At 40.2% G+C, this 27811-nt stretch overlaps 1 protein-coding gene across 1 annotated transcript in view; it reads right to left on the bottom strand.

The window, feature by feature from the left end:
- Positions 1-26: 26 nt before the first annotated feature.
- Positions 27-27811, bottom strand: part of zcchc24 (zinc finger, CCHC domain containing 24) — a 34531-nt gene continuing 6746 nt past the window's right edge. Inside the window, exons 3-4 of the mRNA XM_040140084.1 lie at positions 7916-8080; positions 27-4740 (exon numbers count right to left, since the gene is read on the bottom strand). Coding sequence (XP_039996018.1) covers positions 4627-4740; positions 7916-8080 — 279 coding nt within the window. The 3' untranslated portion in view covers positions 27-4626. The remainder of the gene's footprint in view (positions 4741-7915; positions 8081-27811) is intronic.

Genomic DNA, 27811 nt, shown 5'->3' with positions numbered 1-27811 from the left:
GCAGTGCTAATTCAATATGACTTTTATTCATCAAACTCTCGAAAGCTCTATAGCGCTAAAATGTTTTCCCAACTAACAAATAAGGCACATTTTGGAATGCCGTTTCATGGACATGAAAAACAGACTTGTGGTCTACTCTCTAAACCATGACTGTCCTTGTTTCCCAAAATCATTGTCTTCCCGACCTCACGCCTGTGTTCTGTCCAATTCAAATATTACATTATTGCAATATTGCATTACAAACATCTCAAGTGATACAGACAGTAAAGAATACAAACATAACTTTCCAAATTGACCACATAAGTGTTAACACATTACATTCAGTAAATATGTATTATTTGTAGAGGCTACACTAGCGGTAAATGAAATACTTCACGGCTAATAACAATCAGAAGTTGCTGATAATGTTAAAAACAATATGTACTGAAGCAAACTACTGTAAAAGTATTTAAATAAGTATACATTGCACAAAATAATATTTCATTCAAAACCAAACACATGCACATGCAAACTCTAAAATAGTTCTTTGTCACACACGCTTTCTTGACAAAAGTATACACTCCCTAAACTACTAATAACACTAACATTTTATAATAGTTTCTCGTCATTGCTCCTTTAAGCAAACTACATCTCACAGTTTAACGTGCTTATACAGTGGTGAGTATCCGTCACTATTTAAGAAAAAAAGATTTCTGCATGTTAACACAATATATCTTCATAATACTGTAGCTACTGTTTACAAAATGAATACATGCGACTGTATGGATGTCAATGGCAGCTCATAATTAGTTACAAATAGCAAATGAATAACATTGTGGGTTATTCAACACTGATAACAAACACATAAAACAAAACACAAAAATACAATGGCTTATAATTGAGAAAGGGTATTAATTATGTACCAGCTTTTTTTTAATAATATTCTATGTAGACATCAATATTTCCTTCTTAGTGTAACTTTGTTGCATATTCTATACAAAAAGTGTTGTAAAAAATCTTTCCATAAATATTTCTGTAGGATAACCCCTCAGATTATTGTAAAACATAAAAACAAAAAACTCCCAGCTTTGTTTATTTCTCAGCAATAGGCCCTTCTTCACACAAAAAAAGCTTCAATATTGCATAACACTTCAAAAGAGCTACTATCCTTGAAAATGATGGCCATCAAATATATACATAAAACAGTCTATCTTTGTCAGGGAAATAACTCTTGAGTTTTTGCAGATTGCTTTAAAATTTTCAACATCTATTAAGTGTTCCAAAATACACATCTCATTCATAGAAAATAACAAATTTGAACTGAAAAGGTACTAGAAAAGTCAAGTATATGTAATTCAAGACACTATGTCTGAAAGCAGTGATTTCTTTTTTTTTTTTTCAAATGTATTGTATCAGCTGCTTCCATTGGCTCTTGATTTGCCATTTAAAATGGCCTCCTCATAACATGTCTCTGGGCGGAATCAATCTCTTCAACAGGATTTCTCATTTTCTATCTCGCCGGAACTCTGTGAATCACCATAACATTGTCACTTGTTTATGAGGTTAGTTCATAAGGCATCATTGGTATCTATTCCTTTCGCTAAAGCCACATAGTATCATGTGGACCATAAGGTTCAGATGTAAAATCCTGTTAGTTTAGTCTCATCGCACAAAGCAAAAGAAAGACGATGTTAACAGTAAGAAGTTAGATTGTTCCCAGCAGTGGCGGGCCAAAAGGAGAACCTTTCATTCAGATTAGGTCTTTAGCTTGTGATAATATGCACAACTGCCAAGTCCTTCTTTTAAAGGGGTACTCCAACAATTCTACTCATGAAGTTTCACTTGACTCGTCACAGGGAATACTGCTCGGACTGTGAAAACAGTTGTATAACGTCCTCTGTGGCTCTCGAGGAGTTTTGAGGAGTCTGAGAAACCTGATGACGTCATAGAGATGTCATCGGGGTCATATCCGCTTTGGCGCGGACACACGTTTTTTAAGAAAAAGCCTGCGTTACAAACTGGAGGTGCGGAGTCTTAAAGATGTGGGCATTTACCAGGCCGGGAAAGATACTGTAGAGTTGCATTATGGGAACATGTAGGATCCAAGCATTAAGTAAGGATATCTTAGACTCTGCTGCACTGATTTTAGACTTTTCTTAAGTGTTTCTTGGAAGCCTCTTAACTTTGTGGAACTACTGAACTAAATTGCTGGAGTGCCCCCTTTAACTTTAGAGATGGAATCTAGCTAAATGATCATTTCCCAAAACTGTAAGGTACCATTATCAGCCACTGCAAACTCTCCCATTAAGGCAATTGACCATGTATATTTTTTGACAAAACCCATGGTTCCTTGCATAAACATAACTACAATAGATAGATAAAACAAAGAGTGAGGTCCACAGTTTCATGTGCGACTCCATTCTGTTGTGAGAATCGACTAAGAAATAACATCTTTGTTGATATTCCATGACAACAGACCACAGGAGGATTGTTATTGCCAGCTGGAAATGCTGGTTCAGCCCGTGCCTCCAACACAGCAAACTGTGTTGAAGCGAACACCCACCATGCCAGTTCTAACTGCTAATAGAAGAACTGTGTCATTTTCTTGTCCCTTGTCACATCTTGAACCTGCATTCAACTTTTTATGCACCACAGTTACCACATGCACATATACTGCTCCAACTCTGAGCCTGTCCCCACATGTCTTTTCCTAATTTCAAATGGCCTCTTAGTCTTGATACTTCAGAATGATTTAAATCTTTTTAAGGCACATACAGTATTTTACAGTATAAAATATAGTCAACCAGCTTTTGTAAGGCTAGAAATACAGTACATATAAAATAGTTCACAATTCCTATAACAAGGTTCCTTGAAAGGCAGGTCTCTGTAAGTCAAAACTACATTAATTTCTTCTGTAGTGCTTTAGGTCTGCACAGTGATCTATGTAGACAGGATTTGTACTTCTCTTTCTTTAAAGACATTGGTTTATAATCATAGGCCCCAAAAAAAAATGAATATAAGTGTAAACTTAATTCATCAACACATTCAATATATCCTTGAATCTTCAGCATCACCCCATCACAAATCAGCCCGTCTATATTAAATCTTATTGTTTCTCTCAACCAACCTGAAAAACATTGCAGTTCTCCAAAGCTTCACCTCCCTCTGGACACTCTTTACACTGCAATCAGCTGTTGGACATAGTTTTGAAGGGTGCAAGCCCTTGGAAAAGTTTCCATTTAGCTTCACTGACTCCACTAAGGCTGCCAGGCATCAATTGGCACTAAAATGTGATCTTAAATGTCTTTCAGAATATCTTTCAAACAAACATCTCCTTTGTATTTTACTAATTGGTGGTTAAAATCTAATCAGGCCTTACATGTGAAAAGTAAGGAATCCAAAATCATGTTTCATAAAGCTTAATTACATCAGGGCAAGCAGTTCATGTTTTCGGTTGCCTTAAAAAATTGAATATTCGACACTGGCAAGAAACTGTGTGGATGTCAAGATTATTGATACTGAAACTACAGCTGTTTTCCTACAGCTCCTTCTCAGTTGACCGTCCTGTGATTTGAAGTGAACAAAACTTACCTATCTGACATCTGTACCTATCTAACACTATAGATAATTGAGAATTTTTGTGGCAACAAAAATACTCTAGGGAGGATGACTGAAACCTTATCTGTTAGCAACACACAAAATCTACACGAGGAGCGACTCTACGCAACTGAACCTACAGTAGTTTCTAAAGACACGTGGAAGCAGTTACACAATAATGTGATATACAAACATACAAAAAAACATTTCTTAATGTCCCAGTTAAAATTCAAATTGCACACTAGACAACAAGAAAATAAATAGGCCAAATGTAAGCTAGGGATGTATGGCACATTATCCCTCAGTTAATTCACAGTTAATAAGATGTGCTGTTGACCCTAATACGGCAAGACATCAAAGGCCTCCTATACATTAAACCATCGTGAGAGGCCCAGGTTAAATGTTCATCACATTAGCACACACTTCACTTGGCAGGGAAATGAAAGGCAGATCTCTGTAAACACAAAGCCAACAAACCCCAAGGTGAGGTAATCTATTGAGACCAATACTGTCAGTGACACCAATGAAATACATGCCTGGTGCTATTTCATCAATGCAATGATTAGCTGTTGTTAAACATCGAGTTGGATCAGTGGGGTTATGTGGTTTCTGATACATGAGACATAAAAAAGTCACTGATTTTGTTACGTTTCTGCTTTTGATGAAGAGCACTTCAAAAGATAGAGATTGATCCTCAGTTAACATGTTCCTCTCATTCCTGGAAGTAAACTTCAATACTGTCATTGAAAAAAAGGCATAACGACTACAATCTGTGTTCCACGGTTTTTGAGCAGAGGGACAGAAGGTTTATTGGCTGTGGTGGTGAAGGAAAGTATCACAGAGAAGGGGAGATTAGAGCTACTGTATATTTGAGGCTTCGGAAAGAAAGAGGGGAAGACGTGAGGAGGAAAGGACGCCATGTTGTGTGCAGGGCAGGGATGAGGGAAACCTTGGTGTGAATTGGGCAGGGAGGAGGTTAACAGCCGTGATGGAGGATGAGTGATAGGACTTGGGACACACGAGTTGCTCTCTGACTCTGAGTAAAGATGATTATTGCACACGGCGGCAGTAGTAGCCCAGGACTTTACATTTCTCACACAGGTGTTGCGGGTGCTCCTTACTCTGGTCAGAAACGTCCAGGCCATCTGGCTTCTCTAAAGGGCGCTGAGGAGAGAAACAGTTGACCAGTAATGAGTCATATTAAATGATGAGGAAGCCAGCGCACACACAGTTTTTGCAGTTTATTTGGCACCAGATTCAAGTCAGCAACATGGGTAACTACTTTGGCCCCAACAATTCTCCCATATTTTTCACAAACCAGACGTGTACTAAACACAATTAGCTGCGGCGATATGGCAACGCACCAGCTGCTCTGGAAACTTGCACTACATTTTAACAACCTTGTATTAAAGAAAAAGATCCAGTGTGCATTTGATCGTGATGACCTGTATGGAAATATCACCAAACCACTGCAGCAATGGCTTTCTTGGAATCATTAATGAGGACAAAGGGAATCTATTGGGGCCAGCATGTTTGGAGGTTATTTTAACAATCTGTCTGGAAAGTTTTATATCTCATCTATTGTTGTTTTCTTGTTAGAGCTTTTCACAAAACCACTGTTTATTCCAAGTGGTCTAACTAAAGGAAAAACCAGGTTACCGTGGGTCACTACAAGGAGATATTTCAGTCGGCCGCTAATGAGCCTGCCAGGAAGTATTGAGACTTTACCATCGGTGCGTCAAAGACATTAGGTCCTTGTGGAAAGCTGGAAAATCTGATGCATATTTTATGGGGTCCCCTCAGTGGTTTGAGGGAGCTGGTTTTGAGCCCCTTTGCTGTAGGCAACTTTCCTGCTGTAGTGTCCTTGAGCAACAAACTCAAGCTCAAGGGAGTCTGCTCTGTAGCTGAAGCTGCAGCCGGAGCTCTTTCCACTTGGACGAAGTGAAAAGAGAATTTTTCCCCAGCAGCGATCAGTAACACACAGCTTTATTTGGTATGTGTGTTTGCACAGAAGCAGGAATCACATGAGACTGAGACTGAGGTAATACTGTTTTAGCTCAGTAATTGCAAGAATAGAAAATAATATAAATAAAACATGCAACACCTTCAAGACTGAAATATAACTTTATTCATAAAAATTCAGTTGATTAGTCAATAAAAACTGTTTTCTTTGCTGCTCTATAGCTTTGAATGATGTTCCAGTTGTAGGGTCATGAAAATCATGTCAAATCAATTATTTTCCCAAAAAATGCAGAGGAGGGTGAGTAGTTTCGGATCATGAGTACTGTCTGCAAAGCTTCCGCTAAACACAAGGTTAAGTCAGTGTCTGTGTAGTCTGAGAGGCAAAACCAGGGGTGAAAAAAAAAAAAAGGTCCATAAAGCCACTGCTCACAAGTCAGGAACGCCCTAGTCAGCCACAGTTTGGTGTCATTGAACTAGCTTCAGTTGTGAGTGAGCTTGTTTGTTAGCTCTGTTTCTAAAGGAGTAATTATAGTTAACATAGTTTATTCAAAAACAGTATTTGCACCATCAACCCCTGTCTTCTAACCACTCTGCTTTTGTGGAGCAGTTTATACTCCGACAGAGGAGTTTTAAATAAAGATGAACGAAGCAAGAGCTAGTAGGCTACATTAGCCTCCTCCATTTTGGGCGCTCTCTTCCCCCAAAGGACAGCTTGCTATTGATCAACGGCAAAAATTCATGTGTCAAAGTTCCGCAAAGTTAAACTCAGTTCAAAAATTTAACGTAGATTTACTTCACCCACCTTGACCAAATCCACTGAAATGTTGCTATTTTAAAATACTGGTGTGACCAGGCCTTAATATAGTGTGCACATTATTACAACTGAAGGCGACCGGGATGTATCAACATTTTTATCTACTCTGAGCTTCTCTCATCTGGATTAGGGCAGGTGGACAGCAAGGGGGCACTGTTAGAAAGATTTTAGGGAGTAGATCAAACAAACAGTATAAGTAGGGGAGGCATTAATTTGATTTTGAAAAGTAAGGGGGGCATGTCTCGATCATCCCCTGTGGAAATTATGCCCTTGGCTTGAACCAAGTGCACTGGGTGTTCGAGAAATACATTTCCCAGCTAAGAGGGACAAAAATTTTAAACGTGTGGATGGGACTGGAAAATACATATTCAGTTCATTTATGGAAATACTCGGGGCGGGAGGGAGGGAGCCGTGCTGAGAGGCTGTGCTCTTTGATACTCGAGGACACAGAGGTTAGTGGTCCATTTCAAATGCTGACAGGGGGGAAATATGTTAAGTGGGTGACATTGCAAATGCAGGGAATTTGCTTGCCTGTGTGCAGCCTTGCCACAAGACAGGGGCAGAGAAGAAGAGAGGTTTTCTCACCAGTGGACTTCATGGAACAAAATGGTTTCGAGTGAGAAAAACTTGAGTACTTGCAATGTGAATGCTGTCTTCCACTCATGCTTTTTAAAGAGTATAGTTAATATTCTTGGTTAAGATTCTCACAGTGATGAAGATGCCAGTGAATAAACAAAAGATTTAGAATAAATTACCGCATTAGCTTTCCATTGTCTGGGAATGTGGTGACTCCTTGCCAGACATTTAGGGTAAAGCAGTGTTATCAGAGTGGAGCATGGTCAGCCATGGTATTCAGAGAACGAGCGGGGCCTCAAGCAGTAATCCTAATTTTATTTCAGGAAGTGGAATTGGAAGAATGTGGAAAAGCATAAATATTAAAAGATGAAGTATTGAGGATAAACCAATCTCTAGCTGAAAAAAAACAGGCTGGATTTTTTTCTCAGGTGATCCATCTCTTTAGTCGACAGGCTATAAGGAACATTTTGGATGTTAAGCTGTACACACAGCCCACCAGCACATTAATACACTCTGAGTGTTTGCTGTTTGGAAAAACATCCCACAGGATCTTAGTGAATATGATTTCACTTTTACATGTTATTGAATTTGAGAGGAATTTCTGCAGCTGTAAGCCTCAGTTATCCCAGAGTTAGTTTGTGTCTGTGAGCCATTCATAAAGAAATGTTTGTTTTAAGATTGATGACTTTCAGTAAATAATCCCAAACTTATATCAGTCAGGAGAAGTAATTAGTTTATTCAGTGCTGGTTTATTACCATAGAGGCAAAAGTAGTTGTTAGTGGTATGGTTTTTATTTTATTTTAATGAGGCCATCTGGAATATCCTCAAGACTATATGCAGCCATGGAAACCGGAGTCTGGACTCTGTTAACTTTGGTTAAGACAGTCCAATCTGCCACTTAAACAAAGTGTATGAGTAATGTTTTTTACTTTAAACCTTAAATGCAAATTCTCAGAAAGTGAGCGTCATACTGTAGGTAGAAGTACCTGTTTGTGTGGATAGACGTTAATGTGGCATTTGATACATTCTTGTCCCATGTTGGCCCAGGAGTTGCCACTCATCCACTTCCTCTTACACTTGGGGCACTTGTACTCTCCAAAGCATCTCTTCTTCCCCTGGTAGGGTGTCAGCCCTTCACCTTTGGGTCTGGCCTGTAAAGAACAAAACAAGGTGAATAAGAGACCTTTACTTTTACATTCTTGAACAGATATAACACCTCAGGAGTGGAGAGGCTGGTTTTTCATTCAGTGCAGAAGGACATTTTTAATACAATGATAAATAATACATGGTGAGTTTTGACAGCAGGGTGTGTCCATCCTTGTCATGCTAATATATCCAACTTCATCATAAAGCACACACCTAAACACAGTTTTGGCACAATATGTGGTTGTGTAATTGACATTAACTTCCAATACAGCTCTGTTAAATTACTCCTCTTATTCTCATGAGGGAGATGATTACAAACAGTCAGTCAGCCATGAAAAAGCACTAGCATGAGAGAGATATTGTTGGGAGGGGCCACTCTAATAACTTCATTTTATTTAGTCCACTATAACAGCACTGGAGGAAAAGATTCATTCTTCCCCTAAAAGCATGTCACAAAAAACTGCTCAAGTCATCAGAAAGGATTAATCTTACGAACTGTCCTCAATCCTGCCAAAAGAAAACCAAATGTAAACTGATTAGTAAGTTTGTCAGAGTTTGTCATTATCAGTTTTAAGCTCCATTATTAAAAAAAAAAGAGGAAAATCATCCCAGAACTTGTATCTGCCTTGTGTCTTTATCAGCCTGGGAGTGCTTATTTTGGTAAACAAAATCATTCCTATTTGGCAGATAAACATTGTAAATGGAGTAGCGAGGAATTCTGTTATTTTACCTCAATCTTTAAAAATGCTTTCATGCACAGATGGAAATCTAATATGACAGAAAGAAGTAATTTTAATGCACAGCATGAAACCAATGGCAGCTTTCCAGCCAGTTACGAAATGCTCTGCGTTAAGAGTGAAATCAGACCTGTCCAGTCCACTCCTGATTCCCCTGCAAAACTGCAGATTGTTTTCATAATCACTTTAACATTGGCTTCAGATTTCGGGGTGGGTGTAGGGAGTGCGGGGCGGTGAGAGTGAGAGGAGGGGTACAATCTGAATCCCTGGTCTTCCCTTATTTTGTCCCAACCCATGTGTGAGTAATAGGAACTTTAATCAGCAGCATCTGGCGTTGTCCTAACAGACGTCAGCACTTTGCATCAGTACCAGTGAGCCAGCACTCAGAGTCTCAGAGGCTGTGCTTCAATCCGGCCCCTCAACAGCATGACCTCAACCCCACTGTCAGCTTCTCATCTCCCACTGTGACAGCACGCAGGCTGGAAAATCTGACTTCTGCTGGCCTGCAGCACAACGGTCTCTACACACTGACGGGGTTGTCTTAATGCAATCAATGGGCAGTCTCAAAGACAATGCCATGGCAACATTTTGCTTGGATGCTCTCCTACAAATGATCTAGTTACAATATGATCCAACTATAAACAGGCTGCCATTCTCACTCTTAAAAACCCAAACACCAAAACACAGAACTTTCTAGATTTCTGCTGCAGGAAAACTAACCACTATTGTATCTAATAAAATAAATTGGACTATTTTGAAGTTTCAAACTAAACTATGATCCGAGTACCAGGTGTACTACACAGGAGGTCTAACCTTAGTCCTCCTTATTCATTTGAAATTTTGAACGTAGTCAGATAAAACTTCCTACAGCTACAGCTGTTTGTTCGAATGTAAAAAAATCTTTCCCCGATACTGCAGCCAGCACTCAGCAGGGCAGAAACAGCACTCATCCTTCTCATGACCATTCCTCTCCTGCTTCATGCTGTTTCTAGGGTCTGGCCGTGGCCTTTGGCTGCGTGTCATGGTCTGTCTGCAGCTGGTTCTGTCTCCCCAGTGTGAGGATTTGAAGCTTTTCTTGTTCTTTTATGATAGTAAACATAATGTCTTTGGGTCTAGGACTGATGGTCGGGTAGGACAAGCAATTTGAAGATGCCGCCTTGGGCTCTTGGGTATTATAATGGGCATTTTTCATTATCTGACATTTTATAGATAAAATAATTAATCAAAATATCAAAATAAATAATCAGCAGATAATCAGTAATGAAAACAAATATTTGTTTATATACTGTAAATACATTACTTACATTACTTTTGAATAACATCATATTAATGCAGTTAGTACATTATTAATATGGAGAGTGAGTTGGTAAAAAAGAACCAAAAAACCCAAGTGAAAAAGCACTGAATGAACAAATTTCTTATGTACAACATATCACCGCTGCCTTATATAGTACAAACACAAATTTAGTTTGCACAACGGCAAAGTAATCCAAATCTTATTTGCACATTTGGAGGATTAAATCTGAGTATTTTACTTGCATTGTGGTGAGCTGTTGTCAGGCCATTGCAACACATTTCCTGTCATGGAGATCTTAGATGAAGAGCGAGTTTAGGTTCTGAAGTCATTAGCTTTGCATGCGCAGTTGGTATTGCACATTCCAATGGACACCCAAACACATGGGAAAGCATGTCACAATAACATCTGGACTGTTGTGCCACTACTGCCAACAGAGGCAGGCTGAGAAATATTGTGCTGGATTCAGAACAGCAGCTAATTTAGGGAGCTTTGGGTTTCCTCACTTACATACATACGAGGCCTGTTTTTCCATTTAGATTGGTGCAGTGGATTACAAATCGAAACCCTGCCCTGTAAACACTAAAATGACTGAGTAAATGTTTTAGTTAGGCTTGACTTCCAGGAAAATAACCACACTAACCATACACACAGTACAATAACTAATTTAATGGAACTGCGTCATCACACCACATAACACTAGAGATGAGCCTGCATGGGAGGATGTGTTTTGTTTTCCTTTGCTCTCTACAAATAAAGCCATTCAAGCTCATGCCAAGGTAAGAGCTAAATGGACATATCTGAACCATTCAGAGCATTTTAAGTGTCTGTCATGTGGAAGCGAAGCTTTGAAACAGCAAATCGGTCGATGGTGTCCGTGCTAGGAGATGGTTTATGCCGTATCACTCTGACAGTGCCGGCTTGCACTGAGTCAATGTTTGTTTACGTCCCCAAGGCTAGACCACCGCGTGTTGAGATAAGGGTCAGTGTGTGTGCGTAGAGGACAGTATCCATACAGAAGACAGTTTAGCTCGATAACCACAACTAGTTGACCACATCCTCCTTTGCTCCAGATCACAGCAGGGAGTCATCATATCACACACGCACACACACTACGGGTCAGTGAACTGTTAAATGAAGCATACACACTCACGTGATACGCGCATTCACTGATGCAATCTCTACGCAAAACATGGCCACCCACAGGCACAAGCAAACACTGACACAATGTCTCTCTCTCCTCTTGTCCCCATTAACAGCCAGACACAAATGCACACATATGGACACACACACACTCTCAGGTTTTCATACACTCTTGAGACACAACTGGAGAGCCTCAGTGCATGGTTTCCTGCACTACTCCCACTCAAAGCTCAGCCCTGCTACAAGGACACAGATCATTCTTTGGCTTATATCGCAGGATTAATGAGCTCACAAACTGCATTAAATAGAATAAACAGAGCTGCACGAGAGACAGTAAAACGAAAAGTGAGACGAAAATGAGACACAAGAGAACAAGATGAACAGAAACAGGAGAAAGCTCATTAGGAATTAACATCGGAAGTCGGATGTGAAGCAGCCTCCTGCTCCTCCAGGACTCTGTAATGAAGGGAGTCTAAAAACCTGCTGCTCAGGAATCAGACTCCAACATCCACGCAAACACACACACACACACAAGGAGGAAAAAGAAAAGTGGACAAATACCACAAGCCCCACAGTCACCCAAGCCAACTGTGGAGAGACCCTCCAATCAGCCACTCTCAGGAGGGTGGAGAAAGGGAAGGAGAAACTGAGAGAAAGAGAGCAAAGGAGGAGGAAATCTAAATCTAAAGCAGATGGCCTCCATAGGGGCAGAACATGAGAAACACTGAGGGCAGTCGTGAAATCGCTGCTCTGTTTTCAATTAGGCCATACATTTCAGAGAGACATAGAGAGAGCGTCTTGGCTGGGGGATAAAACAGTGTTAACTAACCGCTGTAGCTTTGGCCACGACAACAGTGGATTGGACTCATTATCAAGTGGAGGAATGCAGAGACCTTTCTCTTGGCAGGTTGATTTTAAAGACACATATTGTATGAACAGAACAATATTAGGAATTTGAAGCATGTGCACTATCATAGGGAGATTACTGAATTTGAAGATGAGTATTTAAGTGGGTGATCCCAGTCTAGACAACACCCACTAGCGTGTCTTTAAATTTCAGGGTAATTCAGGTAATACCGTGAAATTGATAAGAGGTATGCAGCCCAGGCATCCAACTCAGAAACTGTAGTTTGAATATCACTTTGCCACAAACCCATCTTGAAACTCTGCTCTAGTTCAAATCATAAAAAGACGTCTATTACTGACCACTGGAAAAATTTGGTCCAGACCACTGTCTGAGGGCCTAAAGGTGATCTTGCATTTCTGTTGATCTCACATTCCAGGCTGAGAATAATGACCAGTGGACAGACACCAGACTGTACACTCCCAGACACTCACCCAAAAACCTGAACCCTTAATCCTCTGCCTCAAGCAACAGGATAGGTTAGCCTTGGTTTAATATTAGACGGCCCTTCCAAGCCAAACCTAAGAGGAATCATTCTAGACACAGCCGCTTTCAAGGGTGGGGATATGGGATTTCATGCTCTCTCGACATATAAGATGAGACACCTACCTACAGATGATTTGGGCAACACATATTACCCACAGTCAGTCCACAGGCAACAAATAAGAGGAGACTGTGTGGACAGTGAAGCTTGAGTTTTTATGCAAATGTTACATGCCAATCAGCGGTTTTTCTGCTTGTATGAGAAAACAAAGGTTTTGGCTGGTAAAACAACATTGAGGCTTTGGAAAATAGTTGGTAGGAATTGTATGCACCCACTTTTCTTTTCTGGATTTGGAGAGCAGATAAAAACAAAAGCATTAAGTGCAACATAAAGAAAACAAGTCTTTTCTTTATTAGTTCATTTACATATACTTTCTAACTTAAATCTTACTTCATGTTTAAGCCAAAGCTCTTCCTTACAAAAGAGTACACAAACTTGTTGTTCTCCATGATAGTATGAGATTCTTTGGCATGATTTTATTTTCCCAACCCTGCACCATAAAGTTACATGATCGCTGAGACCCAGACAGGCCAATGATACACAACATAAGCCCCCCATTCAGCAACAACAAATACACTGGTAAAGGAATAGCCTGGGGTTGTTTGTCAGACCACACCAGAAGGAGTGAGAAACGTTTGTCAAGTCACTTGGGGCAAATAATAGTTGCAAAACAATTCTCAGAGCACAGTTTGGTTTGGGATGACCACATCAAGGCAGTTCAGATAATGAACATGAAAAATATGCAAAGAAGCTACATACTTTCACACGTTCCATTATCTCATGTGGTATTCCTATGCTCTTGGTTCCTAGAAAAAAAAAGGAAGAAAACAAAAAAGCACTCGTTGACCCTGGTCATTCAGGAGGAGTTGTCTATTTTGTCTAAACTCTTTCCTAGTTAAATCCTCATATCTACTCGAGCATCCCGCGCTGTCTGACATCACAGCAACTACAGAACAGAGATCTGGGGATGCAGTCGTCAGCCTGTCAGTCAGAACGGAGGGCCAAGTGAGCGCGTGCAGATGGCCACCGCTTCAAGTCTCTCACAAGAATGACACTGTCACCACCTCAGCTGTGTCCCACTGCACACAGAGCGAGCATTTTTTTATTGGCTGTTTCCGCTGCTGGACTAAACAGCCCCGACCCCATGCCAGAACCTCAGCCAGGTGCATTATGGGGACTGTTTATCAATCCCACCATGCCCTATGAGCTCTAAATACAGCCACTGTTTTCTGTGGGTCTCTCTCTTTTTTCCCTGCCATCTTCCTCACCTCTCTCTCTCTCTCTCTCTCTCTCTCTCTCTCTCTGGACGCCTCTTTTGCTGGTGCAGCTGTCTCTTTCTAATGCCTTTAAAGAAAAGTGGCTGAGGCTGAAAGTGACAGGAGGAACAGGTGTGCTCTTTAAGTGATAGATTTGCCCTCTCTCGAGCACAATGCAACTCTGTTTATAAAAACAATTTCCCCTGAACAGGGTAGCGCAGAAGAAAAAAGACAATATACTCAGGCTGCCACAGAAAAACAAGTCGGGGAGAGAAATTATAGGGTGCAAAATCTGTCTTTGCAATCAGCCACAGAACAAAGGCTTGGCTGGAGCCTGTTTAAAGAAACATACAGTCAAATTTTTGAGTAAAACAAATAAGTTAATTACAATCAGATGCAATTAATCCGAGTCTATATTTTGTGACTAATAATTACACTTAATGACATAAGATGTCATTGTGCACTACATGTGTCCCTCCAACAAATAAGGACCTCTGTTACACTTATATTTAAGATCCCAACATGCAAAGTGAAACAACTGCGGAGTTATTAGAAGGCAAAGCCATGTTTTTCAAGTATCCCAGATAGAGCTGCCTTAATCCTGGCTTGCTGGCACAGGCCCCAAACTGCTGGGCTGCTCCCCAGCGTTCCGTAGCGCTCCGATCACTAGCTAGCATCTGGAAACCATCAGTATAAACAAAGGAGCAGCGGAGGAGCTCAGGCCCCGTCTCTGCCTCTCCGCATCCCCCAGGACATCACTCAGAAAGCAACACAAGAACACGAAAACCGGGCCCGAACCTGTGTGTGTTGCATTTCTGCACGTGTATGAGCGTGCGTGAGTGTGCACGAGTGCGTCCGTGCGCATATCTCTGTCTTTACTCTTGTGTCCCCATCTCAGGATCTGTATTTGGTTTGGCTGAGGTTCAGAAAGAGATAGATTTACAGATAGTCCACAATGTTAGCTTTGAGTCTTTTGGAGTTTTTGTTTGGTTTGCTCATTAACCGTAGCATTTCTGATAAGACGTCTAATTGCTTTAATGTGCTTTCAGTTAGCATGCTAGCCTTTTCAGTTTGATGAATGCTACAAGGGGTGAGGCCTGGATGTGGTTTAAACCCGAGAACTGGTTCTTCTCTGAAACATCAAAAAAGATCAAAGCATCAATCATGTCTGATCCTTCTCTGAGACACGACAAGGAAATATTTCCTGAATTTTTTCAGTACAGTGTTTCAGTAACCATATACCCATTAACCCCGGTTTGCAGTTTCTCAGTACAGCGGAAACCTCCACGATGTGTGGTTCATTGAGCGTTTAAACACTGAACCTCACACTTTATCAAACACCATCATGCTTATGAACATAAACCACGAGAGGTACAGCAGGGTTTTGCGGTTGCGTTTCCGACCTGTTAGAGCAGAAAGGAAAGCATGTTATCAAAAGCGCATGTGTGGCTATCAGGCTACATGTTTTGTTGAATATTTCAGACGTCCGTGACTTAGTGTGTATGGTAGCCGTAATGTGGAAATCACCGTTGCTCGTCACTGCTTCGTATTCCTACTGTTGCTTCGCAGCTCCACATCCACAACTGCTGAGATAAGCATTCTTATCTCGTACAGTTGTCTCTAAATATAAACCGCAGCATTACACAATCATGTACGGCACATAACCTCAATCACACACACAAACACGTGTACCACCAAGCACACAAATGCATGCGTGAATTCATCCTATGGATATAACTTAAATGCACACTTTTTCTCACGCAGACATAGACACAGTATAAAACCAAGGTCTTAAATGTCCATTAGAATTTTCTTAAAGCCCACTGTGATGGCATCAAATGTCTTGTATTGTTCAAACAACAGTCCAAGACTCAAATTTCATTCAAATTGGTATCACATGAGGCAAGGAAAAGCTGCAAAATCTGACAATTGAGAAGCAGGAGCCAGGAAATGTTTGGCATATATGCTTGAAAAACGATAGCTGTGTATTATTCTTCTGTTGATCGATTAACTGACTGATTGTTTCAGCTCTACGCTTAATCTGTTAATGCCAACAAATATTAGTACATAATAATCTCAACCTAACGCTGCTGCTTATTTTCTACTGTAAAATTGAATGTTACTGTCATATAATTTGTCATCCATGTCCATTGATTCCTGTATTACAGGGCTAAGTTAGGAAAAAAAAGTGACATAACATAAATAGATATTAAAGATTTTTAAACACAGTATGTTATTCAGTCACGTCATTCATTCTGAAAAGCAGAGAGCTGGCATAACAGTACTACTTTCAAGAAGCCATTTGTGACACTTTCCTCTAAGTGGGTGCAAAATATGTATATGCACATATAAATCAAACACTTCAAGAACACATTGACAGGTAATCTGTCAACCTATAACATGCTAATGTCTTTATATAGTGATAAAATACCCTTACGGACAAAGATACATAATTTTTTCGAATGTTAGTCAGCGAATGCTATGTGAACTCAATAGATATGACTTCTCTAAGTTTCCCAATCACCACTCAGTCACTAGGCTAGCACTCATCTGAGCCTGCTCTGCGTCCATGTGGGTCAGGGCGCTATTCTTAAAAAGGTTTCATATTCTAGAAGCTCTTTATTTTAGCTATTCACATATGCTTGACATTTCATAAGACTATAAAAAGTGGTTTACTCACAATAGTACGTCCCAGTTTTTTTCCAGATCTAAATATGCCTATGATGCATTTCTGCTGCGGTAAAGTCTACTGCTGCATTTATCCTCTGTCAGGTGTAATGCGTTAGGGAAGCAGCAGAGGTAGTAGTGGACAGAGACAGAGAAAAGTTTTTTGTTTTTTTTTGAAGCGTGTTATGTGGAAAGAAATCATGACAGTCTTTTTATATAATCACATCCACAGCTGTCTGAACATTATAAGAGCAACATTTCCTAAAAGGTTCACAAACCCACACTGACCTGAAACAGTGCAACAAATATCACCAGGGCTGTCTATATAAGGTGGGCAGCATTGCATTTAAAATGAAGCTAAATATTTTTAAGTGAGCAGCGGTGCTTAGGGTTACAGGTTTTTCCCAAGTGGGTTTCTTGGTTTCACCACTGAGGTCACATGTCTTTATAAATGGGTTTGTTATCTCACCGTTGTACAGACAGGAGGATTTTGAGAGGACAACCACTCTGACTGTTTTAAAGAATAACCACAAGTCCATTTCCAGCCCCATGGAGACGCCAAAATAGTTCATTCTAGGAAATGGCCTCTGCTTGGCAGAGTAAGTACACTGTGTGTGTGTGTGTGTGTGTGTGTGTGTGTGTGTGTGTGTGTGTGTGTGTGTCTGTCTGTCTTTATACTGTATGTGTGTTTCTAATGGAAGATACTGATTCTGTGCGATGGCACACACACAAAAAATGCTTTCTGTGATGATGTTAAAACAGAACAGCAGTCTAGATTTAATATTTCTCTGATTCAAGTCTCTTAATGATACTGGGCATATAACTTATGTTTAGTCTGTTTTTTGACATGCTGAGATATCACACGGGGAAAAGGTAAATCAAGACAGCTGCACCACAGATAAAACATCCCACAGCTTTAAGTCATGTAGAGAAGTGGAGAGGTTGTGCCGGAAAGTATCAAAAACGCGTATTTTGTGCTTTTAAATGTCATCAGTGCCCACCGAAAAATTGTTGAAGGGTACTTACAAGAACAGTATGCTGGATCATAAAATTGTTATGGTAACACCTCTATTTGTATTTGTGCCATTCAAATAAAACATAAGACAAAGAAATGCGGGAAGGATTGCTGCATTTCTGCAGTAATAAAAACACGACGCAGAGGTAAAACACAAGATTGCCTGCTTCCCCCAATGACTGTAGAAATGTCTGAGACGAGCATTTTTTTAATCAGTTACATAAGATTTAGTTTTAGCTTTTGGTTTCCCCTTCCCATTGACATCCATGTTTTTTTTTTATTTTGAAAATATATTGTGGCTTAGCTTAGGAGAATGATTATAAAACATTTTCTAGTTGTAGGAAACAATGCAGCTTGGCAAAAAAGAAAAATTAAATTGGCAAAGTTGACATGACAATATGCTGATCTGTTGATTTAGATTAAAACAAATCTCAGTTAAGCCATCTTTAATGATGTTATTGCTTACAAATGAAATCTGGTGACCTGCAATTTCTGGTTGTTTTCATAAACTGGTGGTGGGGGTCTCGTATTATGCGTTGTTGTAATGAGATGATTTCGATGTTATAACAATTAATACGCCTACGTTTGATTTTGCCCAGCCAAAAAATTAGAGGATATTTATTTTTGGGGAAATTCCTCCAAAAATATATTGATAAATCTATGAAATTTCAGTGGTGCCCAAACAGACCACTATTGTTCTAAATTCTCATCTTACTCCTTTTTTTTCTCTTTTTAAACAGGCTTGTTATACAATGTATGCGGGGAATACCGACATGCCACGCATGCACACGTGTATGCATGTATATGTATGTCAAAGTTTTTCTCCTCAGTAAGAGACCTAAGTCATTGTGTCCCAGACAGCTGCAGAGGCGTATCACCATGCCAGGGCGCACTTTGCCAAAACCCTATTCCCAGATTCCTAGATTTCCACAACCCAGCTTCCCTAATCGGCCACGGATCTCAGTATCATGTTCTGGGATGACGATGGATACCCTGAGAGTAAAGCATGTGGGTGTTTTTCTTCATACCAATAACACTCTCTTGTTTTAAAACTGATGTTTCTTACAGAACCCTTTCTCTCTTTTCATGCCTTATTCATAGAAAACACAAGTACAGGCCAACTGGGCCTTGGAATCTGTCCCGGCTGAACCCAGAAGCTCAGTTCCATCAGAACACCGGCTTGACATGGAAGCTGCCTCTTTTCACAGGCATAGGATAAGTTTACCATATTCCTACATTTACCATATATACCGAGTGTTCAGGGCTAACGCTAAGTGGGGCCGTGGCTGTGAGTTTCCCCCCTGCCCTCTCCTAGCCTCCGGCTTAGCCATGGTCCCACTAAGCCCGACGAGCTGTGCAGCTGCACAGCAGCGTTGGGTTACGGGGGCAGTGAATGACAAGAGCAGGTTGGGTGGCAGACTGGGGCATACAGAGGTGCACAAAACATCTTGTCATCTGCCACAGAAAGTCCATAGTCGTGCTGTCTATGTTTGCATGTAATGCTTGTAGATGTGTGTATGTGAGTGGATGTGTTTGTGAGTGTATGTGTCTGTATATTTCTGTGTGTCGCACTGCCGGATATACTGAACACGTGTGTTGCTAATCTCAGTGTGACTTGGTGTCAATGCTATATTGGAGCTATGGCCCTATATGGTTTCTCAGTGCTCTCGCTATAAAGGCCCTTTCTCCGTATAACTCCTCAAAAATAAAATATGTTGACAGGTAGTTGCCACAGCTGTTTTTCGGAGTGATGATAGTTGTCTCTGCTATGACACAGCATGTGTCATAGCAGACAGGAGCATACTGCATGTCTCCAACATCCCTGATAAGCCTTATCTGTTTACACTGCAGTGTCTACTCGGTCTCTGTCTCTCTCTTCGGTAACCTGACTGAGTGAGTGTTAGAGCAGAGACAGATGCAGGGCCTTCAGAGCCTTTGCTACGACTGGAAGGAAGATCAGGGGTCACCCTGTAAAAACATTCCCATGGCGCACCTCCCCCCAGCCCTCATCCTTGCCAGAAACTTCCCGACACACTACAGGGAAGTGCATACAGATAGAGAAGAGAGACAGAAAATGTTTCTAAATGCAGGTCACTTTTTACAGTAAGTAAAGGGGCAGTCACCAAAGTCTATTTTCACTTGAAAGTTACAGAAGTACTGCATGAACTATGTGAAAAAATAAAACCTACAATTAAACTTGAGTCAGAAAGAGGACATTGTGACAGTAAAAAAGCATGTCAATCTAATAGTATAATTAAGACAGTATGTGTTTTTCTCCAGAAACATAGTCTTCCTACTTTATGAACTGGGGTTTGACTCACTCCAAAAGCAAAAAAGTCTCAATACAGTGTCCTCATTTTACTATTTTATTTCTTATGCTGACATTTCAGCAAACAAGCAAACAAACTCATATCGTTTATCATTCTTTAACTGTTTAACTCTTTAGAAAAAGTCTCATCAGTTGATACATATTACATGTTCATATTTCATGGATCTAGCATACCACGAATGTTCTACATAGTGCTAGCATCCTGCAAGTGGAACAGTGGGTGGTTAAGGGCTAATTTATCCTTGATTTGGATACTGCAACATAGTATGGCTGAGTATATTTTCTACCATCCTTAATAACGCTTTCCTCGTCCAAATCCTTTTTTGTCGGCTCCTTTATTTCAGAAACTTCAACTTCTAACTTCATGATGTTTTTGTTTTTCCAAATATCTATGTTTATATACAAGATAGACAATCCAGCTCAGCTCATGTCTTATTTTCAAGTCAATTCACAAAGTAATTCAATCAGACAGCAATCTAATCTTCATCTTCCCCAACAAGCTTACATAAAGAGGTCGGTTTTCACTTTCAATAAGGTATAGGGTATAAGTGTTTTTTTTTATTTGGTTAAAAAAATGTCCTACAAAACACTGCCATTTAAAAAGGGTAGAACCTCTCTCATATAATTTTTGTTTCCTTTATTGCATAATCTACATATATCTTTGACATTTGTAAATAGTGGTTTATATCATTTAATAGAGGTAATGAATGAGCCCTTTGTGGGCTCTTTTCGCTGTCTCTGCACAGTACTTTCCGCTGTTATCTTTATCTCCTTTGATTTTAACTTGTGCAAAATAAATAAAAATCACGGCATGTCACTACAATATGCTGTTAAGGAGATTTGGGCTCACTTCTACCAAGCATCCACACCCGTGACCTTATATATTGACCAAAACTGTGTTTCAATCTGTGGTTAACACATTCCCGATTCCTTAGAGGACTGGCGCTCCTGGGTAGCCTGCCAGAGAAGGACTTCAAGGTACTTAAACATAAAGAGAGAGAAAACTGTTACAAAATCAAGACCACGGAAGAAGCCCCTATAGTCTATATGTTGACAGTCAGACAAACAGACTGTATAGGACTGCCTGTGTGGTTTGTTGTTGTAATTCTTTTTTTTCTCTGTAAGATCCAAGGCTCTATCCAAACATGCTTGAGTCTGACGCACCACTGTGATGCAGTGAGGGCCCTGCTGGGGGAACAATACAGGCCTGGCTTCCTAACCTCTCTGTCTAGCAGATCCTACAGACTTACAATGACTGCCTTAATTACCAGACTCCATTCCCACCACTAGGGTTTTCCCCAATGGCTCCCATTCAGAGCTGCAATCTCTCCCTAAGGTGCCCATTCAAGCATAACACAAAGCCAGCAGTGTCAGTCCCTGATCTTTTGACATCAAATCCAGTCCTGTGTGCCAGCACTCGCAGCTTCACAGTGTCTCTGTCTGCCCGTCCGCTTGTCCGTCCTCTCTGTCAGTCTGTTTCATATCACGGAAGAATCTCTGTTGCTCATGTGTGACAAGAATCAGTGCTGCTACGGGGAGCAATTAGTTCGACCACATAGCGATCAACCAGTGGAGATAAGCACGAAATTTAGTTGCCGGTCTGATGTGGATGTAGTATGAGTCTGCTGGTTTGATGTGAGGGACTCTGGTCCATTCTGAAGTCGTTTTCACCCCTCTACCTTTCTTAGCTTGCTAAGTGAGTTTAAGTGGAGAGAGACAAGTTTATGGTAACTGTCAGGGTTTGGAAAATAATGTAAACATCTCATGTAAAGTGTCTGTTTAGGCTGTAAAGTATCTTAATCGGGTAGTTTAAATTCCAATTAGCTGCAATTGGAAGCTGCTGGCTGTCGGTCTTTAGTATGTAAGTTTTATAAAACACCAAGAGAAAAAACACATGAACAAAAGGGGCCAGGTCATCTGAATCAAAACTGCTGCATCTAGGGCTGAAAATAGCAATTATTATCATTATCGATTAACCTGTAGATTATTTTTCTCAATTAATCCAAAAATAATTTGTTTGTAGAACATCAGAAAACTGTGAAAAGTGCCCATCGCAAATTCTGAAATCCCATGGTGACATCTTTGAATGTCTTATTTTGTCTAAACAGCGCTTAGACAAAACCCATAGATATACAGTTTACTAAGTTGTAAGTCCAGTTAGCCATTAATGTTCTGTTGATCAACTAATTGATTAATCGACTAATTATTGCATCTCTAGTTGCCAAAATCAATTTACTTAATCACTTTATTGTTTTTCCTTTGAGACAGAAACATTCTCTTAAATCAAAATATTCAAACATGCAGAAAAAAGGAATTGTGGTCAACTTTATATTGCACAGTGTATATGATAGACTGTAGTATATATGGGGTTGTGATGATATGTTATTTGAAAACAAAGCCCACTGGCCCTGGTGTGCTAACAGGACATCATATTGTAGTGAAAATCTGACCCTTGACCCTCTGACCCCCCCCCTTCTCTAAGTGAAAGGCGAACCATCCTGTTCTGGTTCCTGAGGCCTCAGTGTATTGATGCTGACACTCATGACACTGTAGTTGTTTTAAGAACACAAGCCAAAGCGTGTCACTGTTCAAGTAATTGCTGTTATTGTTGCCGTTACTCTTGAGTATGACCGTGACCAGTTTTCTAATGTCCTGAATGTACTGAAGATGTTTGGCTGTAGAAGGGAAATAGTATTCAGTAGAAAGGTAAAACGTTATATTCTGAAGGGCGTTTACGCTAAGGTACTAAAAGATGTAAAGAAAATGAAAAGGCAAAGCACGAGGAAACTAGATTCTAAAATGAGTGGTGACCTGGTTTCTCTCATGCTGCAAAGACAAGCTTACATAAAGCAATGTGACGAGCAACTGCCCCGAACACTCGATTGTTTATTTTCTTTTATTAACTCCAGCCTGCATTTTACAGTGCTGGCTCAGTGGCAAGGAAGGAAAAAAGATTCATATACAAAGTATATGAATAGTATACTAATAGAAAAATAAACATCTAGCATTCATTAGACCGTACTCCCTTAGTCTGAGTGTTAAAGAAGGGTTAATCAGATGATATGAGGTGCAAAATATATTTGAGAAGAGACAACTGATGGACCTAAAAGAAGCTAAATTATATCTTTTGACTCAGGCTAGGCTGACACAAAGTCAGCAGATGATATATTCTCCTCACACATCGTCATACTCCTGATGACACAATCATTTCATCCTATCTCAGCATTCAATTTGAGAGCAGCTGTGATTTTACCTGCCTAATGGTAAATGAAGCAGTTCACCGCCTCCCATAGATAGGGTTATAAGTGTCACATTTATCAAAACAGGAAGTGGTCCAATTGTTGTCTCAGCAAAAACTGAGAGGAAGAATGGGATTTCTGTACAGAACACAAACCAGCTGGCAGGAAACCGCACTTTTATCATTCTTTTAACTTTGATTTCCTTTCAGAGGAAGTACCCTCAGTCCCCTTTTGCTGGCTCGCTGTCTCTGAGCTCTTGTGCCCTTCACGGGCTTTTGAACTATACCCTCTCTGTGTCTGACACAGGCAAGCTCAGTAGTGCTCCATGCCATGACAGTGACACATCCAAACTGCCTCCCTGCCACAGCGAATTGCTGCAGCCATGTCAGAAATGGCCCCAGGGCACAGAGATCATGGGGGTAAAATGTGAAGCATTCTCTCCTGACAAATGCTGAAGTGTGACTGTGGTGGTGAAAGATTGTTTATCGACAAGGTTAACAAACTGCGGGACGCATAGGGAGAGAGAGAGAGAGAGAGAGAGAGAGAAAGAATGAAACAAAGACAAGAAGACAGAAAACAGCTGGTGGAGGCAGAGGAAAATGTAAATACATGATTTCACTATAGATATCTTTCAGTGAAGGCAGGAGTTGGTTAAATAGAGATTAGATAAGCTAAAGGACAGATGTAGGATCTATGCTCTTTCTCCTCCCAGGAACCTTAGCCTCCAGGGGACAGCTAACATCTCCAGAGACATTAAGCCCATGTAATCTGTTGCTGCTGAATAATCACCACTCGACTAACTATCAAAGACGGCTAGCAGGCTATTTTAGACTATTTAAAAGCATGTTTCCAATACAAGAGTTGACATGTTTTGCCAGAGGCTTTAGGCAGAGCTGTTATTTAACTGGATTTAAGATTATGCTTGTATTTTTTTTTTTTGTTGTTGACTGGAAAATTTGAATTTTATAGGACGCTAAGGCTAGATTATGAACCAAATTCTGCACAAAGAAAGAGGAAGAGGTGTTGGTTTAAATCCCAGGACCAGCTGGGAAAAAACCCTGAACTCAGTGAAGCGAATAAGACAGCTTTTCCATCCTTTTACTACTACAGAGTTGCACACAAGCAAGGCACTTAAACTGTTTTTGATTAACAGCTGAAACGCCAACAGTATAACACCATGGGAGCACTCTTTCCCAGATGTGGTAGCCTACCCTCCTTTTGCAAATATCCACCTGGGACTTTTATATAAATAAAAAAATACCCGTACCTAACATACTTGTTAACTGATAAAATAAATTAAGGAAACAATAGATAATGTTATTGCTCGTATCCTCCAAGCATTTTCTTTTTAATAAAATGTTTTGTCTTCATTTACAAACCGAACAGTTTCTCCAAAGTTTACGTCTATTTGTGCCAGAAAGAGGACCAATCTTAAGATCCTAACTCATGAAAAATTGTTTATCCTATTCTACAGTCCCCAAAATCTTGCTCAAAATAAATTTGTTAGAGAAAAGGTAGAGAAAGTGCATGCTGAAAAGGTGGAACTCTTCTAGAGACCTTAACCTGATTCAATTAAGACTTTCATATTAGAGTTACACACAGCAGGAAATTGGGTGTGCCCACAGACGGCTAAAATACTTGTTTTCCAAGAGCGAAGCACACAGACTGTGCTGTGCAGTGATGTAACAACGGTAAATTATAAATTTGCAATGTGTATTTGACACATAACCCCCCCCTCCCTGTACAACAACAAACTAAACATTAGAACAAAGTGGTTGCACAATTATCCACACACGACAGCCAAATAATTCAGAAAAGGATCACAGCTCCATCAAAGGCAAACACTGGGAGATTTAAAACCAAATAGGTTTTGCCAAAACAACAACCACGGATGTCTGTTATGGTAGACAAAGTGGGCTGCTGTGATGACAAGTCATTAAGTTTATCACCGTGTCCAAAGGAAAAGTGCGCATTTTGGCAAGTCACACATTACTCAAAGCGTTATGTGCCTCTGGTGTGAAGAGGCCCTCACTTCACAGCTCGCCTCAGGTCTCCGTGTTGACACTGTTGTGGGAGATTATGGCGACCATTTGTCACAAAGGACAGACTGCTGCTGAAATTACCGCCGCATCGGGTGTGAGGTTCGTCACAATAAAATTGGCCTATGGTCACAGATACAGATCAGATACATGCTAGAGGAGATTCAGGCACGGCCAAATCACAGGGGCTGGGATGAGAGGAAATGTCAGCACTTGCACTTATTAAAGTGAAACAGGACATCCTTTTTAAAATTAATTCTCATTCATTCAGCAGAGTATAGTAACTTGAATGATTCAGTTACATATCAGCGTATGGCTCACATGAGGCACGTTTTGCTCCACGACTCCAAGTCAGATATCACTACAGAGACAACTACAGGAGAATTAAAAAGAAAAAATAATGTTTGAGATTGAATCTATATATGCACTCATTCCACATACACCAGAACTATTTTGAACAAAAGGCACATTATTAAGGCTGTAGTCTCCCGGTCAACTGGTCGATTGATTAGCCCACCAGGTCTAATGTATTTAACGTTTGCTGATTTTTTACTGAACGTTTACTCAGAGTCGGCTCCAAACTAATTGACACCATGTCAAAGAAGTCGTCAGTGTGGACGACCACAAAGTCAAGTTTAGCAGTATGTCAAAGCTCAACAACCAACATGGCATATCATCTGAAAACGATAGGCTGACTTATCTGCATTAGGATGCTCCATCATCTTTCATGTTTAATGCTTTGAGTGTGAACATGTCCTGTTTCAATATGTTATGCTGAAAATACTAGTTTTTCATGTTTATTTATACTTCATTGAGGCTAACGAGGCTACCAGGTAGAGTGCGCTCAGTGCACCGTGGCAAATTTAGAGATAAAATGCAGATTTCTTTCCCCCTACAACCAATCAATTGGTTGAAGACTAGGCACAATTTCAGTCTTCAAATGTTTTCTTTGGTTGACAACAGGCCTACACATTATCCTGGTGCGATAAAGAAGGCTCTGTGTGTGGATCAATGGGCTCCATGTGTTTCTGATCAACCCAGTAACTGTGATGCTCTTGGAGCTGCTCTTCGCTTCTGTCTGTCCTCCCTGTTCTTTTTTACAGATGGATACAGACAGATCATTCCATGTTTAAATGTCATCCTGGACTTAATGCATAATAAATTCAATTTATCTCACAGCAGGCCAAAAAAGAGAAATCTGTATGTCATCACTGGTTTTTCAATCTCTATCTAGTCAAAAAAAAAAAAAAAAAAAATGCAGATGCAGCAGCCTCACATTAGACGTTTTGTGGCCCTTAAAGCAAAAGTTGAACAGTTTGTGAAATATGCTTATCAGCATTCTTACTGGGAGTTAGAAAAAGAAATTGACACCACTTTCATGGCTACGCACTAAATATGAGAGTACAGAAGACCTAGTTAGTTTATCTTAGCATAAAGACTATGTTATCTTAGTTATTTTTGGTTTTTAACCTTTCATAACAATAAGTATTCTACCGGTTTCATAATATCTGAAATTTCTTAGAAAAATTAAAAAAAAAACATATCCAGGAAACTATAATTCTGAAGGACTGAACCAGAGGAATGCATTATGACCAGGAATGTGGCGTAGTAACTCCAGAGTCCGCTGTAATTCAGAGACACACATAAAACAAACATAAAGCACACACAGCAGCAGCAGCCACCCCCACATATCCACAAACCTGCATTCCGGCAAAGACATTTTCCATGAGTCAATCTTTCTACAGTGAGACACAGCCAGAAGATGTCATTCAATGCATCGTTTTGATCACTCAAATCAGAGGTGGGGCCAACTGTTTTAAGGATTAGTCCACTGAACAGAACCAAATCATGAGTGCAAGTGGAAGACATCTTGGAAGGGGGCCAAAGCGTGGCAGTGAGGGGCATTCTGCTCATAACTGGGGGACCGACCTCATTTTCCGAATAAAAGCCAGTTTACATAACACCTCTGTCCCCATGACAGGGAGCACTGGGCAGCTGCTGCCAGGCCTGCGGCTTTCACTCAACTACCCTGAAAAATAATTCTCTCAGCACAGCCACAAATCTCCTCTGTGTATTTCCAATATTAGCATGTTATAACAAAAAAAACTCCTCAATTTCAAGCAAAGCATAAACACTTCAGTAACCTCAACTATTTAATTGCCTAACTTTTAGTCTCCCAGAACCAATGGAAAGGATAGAAAAACCATCAACTAGGTGATGGATCCACCACTATATAAATCCTTGACTCTGTCTCCTTCACCTGCAAGTCTTTTTAGAGCTAAGGTGGTTTTAAAGCATATGATAATTTGACCATGAAATCTCACTTTTTGATTCAAATTGGCTATACACTAATTCATATGTATATTGGAAGAAATAAACAGATTCATTTAACAGCAATTATACAATTAATACATTTAAACATCAGTAAATACTTCATTCTAAGGAAGATAGTTATTTTCAAGCCAAATCTTAATCCTCAAACGGTAACAATTTAGTGCTGGGGATGGACGGAGGCTGAACAAGGACAGGAAAAAACGCAAAGCAGTAGCTTGCACTACTATTTAAAAGG

This window comes from Xiphias gladius, chromosome 11 (genome assembly GCF_016859285.1).
Source record: "Xiphias gladius isolate SHS-SW01 ecotype Sanya breed wild chromosome 11, ASM1685928v1, whole genome shotgun sequence".
Lineage (NCBI taxonomy): Eukaryota > Metazoa > Chordata > Actinopteri > Istiophoriformes > Xiphiidae > Xiphias > Xiphias gladius.
Note: the sequence above shows the minus strand (reverse complement) of the source record. Positions and strands in the feature narration are given on the sequence as shown.